At 51.0% G+C, this 4157-nt stretch overlaps 1 protein-coding gene across 1 annotated transcript; it reads right to left on the bottom strand.

Moving 5' to 3' along the window:
• Window positions 1–247: 247 nt before the first annotated feature.
• On the bottom strand, window positions 248–1859 carry LOC140176213 (uncharacterized). The gene is made up of 2 exons (XM_072206132.1): window positions 1431–1859; window positions 248–880 (listed from the first exon to the last, which is right to left on the bottom strand). The coding sequence occupies exons 1-2, from the start codon at window positions 1857–1859 to the stop codon at window positions 248–250; spliced, it is 1062 nt and encodes a 353-aa protein (XP_072062233.1).
• Window positions 1860–4157: the final 2298 nt, after the last annotated feature.

Genomic DNA, 4157 nt, shown 5'->3' with positions numbered 1-4157 from the left:
GCTGCTTCGACTTGGCCGTTGGTTTGGGGGTGCTCGACAGACGAGAACTTCTGCTTTATCCCTAAACCGGCGAGAAATTTCCCGAACTTCTGATTGGCAAATTGTGTTCTGTTGTCCGAGATGACGACCTCTGGGATTCCGAATCTGGCTATTACTTGCCTCCACATGAATCTTTAGCAGTTTGCCGAAGATATGCTGGCCAACGGCTCGGCCTCCACCCACTTGGTGTAATAATCGATGGCAACAATTAGGTATTTGACCTGCCTTGGTCCGATCGGGAGGCCATCAATAGGCTTAGTTCAGCCGCTGGTGCCTTGTGAAAGTTGTCATTTTCCTGGCATCTCCTGCATTTCTTCACGAACTCTTTGGAATCCGACATCATTGAGGGCCAATAGTAGCCAGCCCTGACGAGCTTCCGGGCTAAGGCCTTTCCTCCGATGTGATGGCCGTAACACCCCTCGTGGACTTCGCTTAACACGTAGTCCGTCTGGTCGGGACGTAGGCACTTTAATAGAGGTTGGCTCAACCCCTTCTTAAATATTTGGCCTTGTATTATTGTATACTTGGCCGCTTCTCTCCTCAGTGCCTTTGCCGTCTTGTCGTTATCAGGGAGCTTACCGTTTTCTAAGAAATCGATGATTAGATCTATCCATGAGGGGAAACCGGCTGCCTGTGTTATATGCAGGGTCACTATTGGTTCCTTCACTAAACCTTGAATCAGAAATCGGTTCCCCGTGCCTGGCTTTGTACTTGCCAGTTTTGACAGGAGATCGGCTTGGGTGTTCCTCTCTCTTGGAATGTGCTGCACCGTGACCTCATCGAACTCCTCGCTCAGTCTTTTGACCCTCTCCAAGTATTTTTGCAGCAGTGAGTCCCTGGCCTAATACGTTCCATTAATTTGTGATGTGACGACCTGCGATTCGCTGCATACCTCCACTCTAGTGGCCCTGACCTCCCTTGCCAGAAGTAGGCCGCCAAGAAGGGCCTCATATTTTGCTTGGTTATTGGACACCGGGAACTCGAATTTGACCGATTACTCGTACACGGCCCCAGTTGGGCTTTCTAGGATGATCCCCGCTCCCCCCGAACGTTTGGTTGGAGGCTCCATCCACATGGAGTTTTCACAGTGTGCTCGATGTCTCGGGAGTGTTTTTCGTTACTTCCACCAGGAAATCGGCCATTTATTGGGCCTTGATTGCATGTTTAGGTTCGTACTGTAGGTCATGCTGAGATAGCTCGATTGCCCAGGTCATCATCCTACCCGCCAAGTCGGGTTTTTACAGTACTTGGCAGATCTCCTGGTCCGTCCTGACGATTATCTGGTGTCCTTGGAAGTATTGTCGCAGCCTACGGGTGGAGGTCAGGAGCGCATATGCTAGCTTTTCCAGCTTATTGTACCTCAGCTCTGCCCCTTACAACGCCTTGCTCACAAAGTAGACCGTTTGCTGGATCTTCCCTTCTTCCCGTACCAGGACGGTCGCCAAAGCCTCATCAGTTACTACTAAGTACAAGAATAGCGTCTCTCCATTCCTGGGTTTGCTGAGGACAGATGGTGCCGAGATTATACTCTTGAAGTGATTGAAGGCTTCCTCACACGTCAGGGTCCATTCGAACACTATCCCTTTTTTCATCAAGTTGAAGAACAGAAGAGCTTTGGCAGCCGACGCACCGAGGAACCGAGATAGCGCCGTGAGTCTTCCCGCCAGTCCCTGTACATCTTTAACACATCCCGGGCTCGTCATCCGCAGGATTGCTTCATATTTCTTCGGGTCGGCTTTCACTCCTCTTTGGGATATCATGAAACCCAAGAACTTCCCGGCTTCCATGGCGAAGGCGCACTTGAGAGGGTTAAGCCTCATGTTGTGCCACCGAAGAGATGCGAACACAGTCTCTAGATCACTGATGAGGTCTTCGACCTGGGTGGTCTTCACCAGGATGTCGTCTACATACACTTCCTCCGTCTAGCTCCTACGTTTTTCAGTCCAAACGGCATCACCTTATAGCAGTATGTACCCCCTGGCGTTATGAACACCGTTTTCTCCTCGTATGGCCGGTGCATCGGTATCTGGTTGTAGCCAAAGTATGCGTCCATGAAACTCAGAAACTGATACCTCGCGGTCGCGTCTACTAGAGCATCAATGTTAGGAAGGGGGAAGGAATCCTTGGGACAGGCCTTGTTGAGATTGGAATAATCCACGCACATTCTCCACTTCCCATTGGCTTTCTTGTCCAGGACTACGTTCGACAGTCAAGTCGAGTAGTCTAGTTCTCGGATGAACCCCGCTTCTAGTAAGCTGGCCGTTTGCCTGGCCACCTCGTCAGCTCTTTCCTGGGACATTTTCCTTCTGCTCTGTGCCACCGGTTTAGCTTTTGCCTTCACAGGCAGGTGGTGCGACATGAACTGGGGGTCAATTCCCGGCATGTCGGCTGGTGTCCAGGCAAACAGGTCGCCGTCTGTCCGGATCATTTCCACCAATGGTTCTTTCAAGTCATGAGGGAGGTTTCTGTTCATGAAGGTGAACTTTTCTTCCGAGTCACCGACCTTGAACTTCTCGAGGTCTCCTTCAGGTTCTGGTCTGGGTTTGTCATCGACCCTGGCGTCTAGATCAGCTAGGAAGACCCCAGATGCCTCTTTGGACTTCTTTCTTAGGGAGAGACTGGCGTTGTCGCACGTGACCGTCGTTTCCAAATCTCCCCTGATGGATCCAACAGACCCATCATCAGCAACAAACTTCATCATCAGTAGCTTGGTACAGATCACTGCTCTGAACTCATTGATGGTTTTCCTTCCCAAGATGAGGTTGTAGGCCATGGAATCCCTTAGAACAACGAACTCCGCCATTACCGACCTCTTCCCTCGACCTTCTCCTATGAAGACTAGTAGAGAGACTATTCTATCAGGCTTGATAAAGTTATCACCTAAGCCTACCACACCGTGCTGGTGGGTTTTTAGGTCGGCGTTTTGGAGGCCCAGAGCATCAAACACGTTATGGAACATAATATTCGAATCGGCTCCGGTGTCTACGAGAATTCGCCTGACCAGACCAGTTCCCACTCTTACTGTGATCACCATAGGAGGGTTCTCTGATAAGTCGTCGAACCATTGGTCCTCTAGTCCGAATGATATTGATGGGACTTTCCTGGAGGAAGGTGTGGGACTAGATGATGACACATCCAGGACTTTTGCATCTTTCCTGTATGCCGACTTCAACCTGTGGGCAACATCTCTCCCGACTACAACGTTCACAATGGTGAGGCCGCGTTCATTGTCCTCCTCGGGCTCTTGCCTTGGTCTCACGGCGCGGCTCCTGTCGTTGCCAGATCGGTCACGATCCCGCCTCCTAGGTTCTCTTATGAGGTGAGAGAATTCTGCCAGCTTACCTTCCCGGATCGCCTGCTCCAGAGCATCCTTCAAATCGGAACAATCTTGGGTCTTATGGCCGAAGCCCTTGTGGTAGTCGCAGTAGAGGTTTTTGTTCCCTCCAGTTCTATCCTTAAGTTGTCGGGGCTTCGACAGGATGCTTTTGTCGGCTATCTGCTGGTACACCTCGACGATCGGGGATGTCAAGGGAGTATAGTTAGTAAACTTCCCTTCCCGGGGGAATGTCTTGAAGGCTTTAGCTGGCCCTCCGTCCTTGGAGTGCTCCTTATGCCTTTTCCCGTTACCGGGCTGACGAGCAGGGTTATAGGCGGGCTGCCGCGTGTTGGCTGCCACAACTTGGCTAACCTCCTCGCCGTTGATATACTCCCTAGCCACATTTTGGATTTCTTGCATCGTCCACACGGGCTTGGTGGTAAGGTGCTTCCTGAAATCTTCGTTCAGCAGCCTGTTCATCAAGCATAAACTAACCACCGAGTCGGTCAGGCCGTCAATCTCCAAGCATTCATCATTAAACCTATCCAGGTACTTTCTGGTCAGTTTCCCACTTCTCTGCGTCACTCCCAGCAAGTTGATCGGGTGCTTAGCTTTAGCAATACGCGTGGTAAACTAAGCGGGGAAGGCGCAGGTTATGTCCACAAAAGTTGTCACGGAGCCTTGGGAGAGAGCGTTGAACCAGTGGATTTTCGGCCCTGCTAATGAGGTCACGGGGAAGGCGTGACATCTCACTTCATCACCCACACCTTCCAGATTCATCTTGGCCTCAAAGGCCGTTAGA

This window comes from Arachis hypogaea, chromosome 11 (genome assembly GCF_003086295.3).
Source record: "Arachis hypogaea cultivar Tifrunner chromosome 11, arahy.Tifrunner.gnm2.J5K5, whole genome shotgun sequence".
Classification (NCBI taxonomy): domain Eukaryota; kingdom Viridiplantae; phylum Streptophyta; class Magnoliopsida; order Fabales; family Fabaceae; genus Arachis; species Arachis hypogaea.
Note: the sequence above shows the minus strand (reverse complement) of the source record. Positions and strands in the feature narration are given on the sequence as shown.

Coding starts and splice junctions, on each gene's coding strand:
- LOC140176213 (XM_072206132.1), bottom strand. CDS start 1,859: ATGAGGCTTAACCCTCTCAAGTGCGCCTTCGCCATGGAAGCCGGGAAG. Junction 881..1,430: donor TCCAGCAAACGGTCTACTTT/GTGAGCAAGGCG, acceptor GGAACGTATTAG/GCCAGGGACTCACTGCTGCA.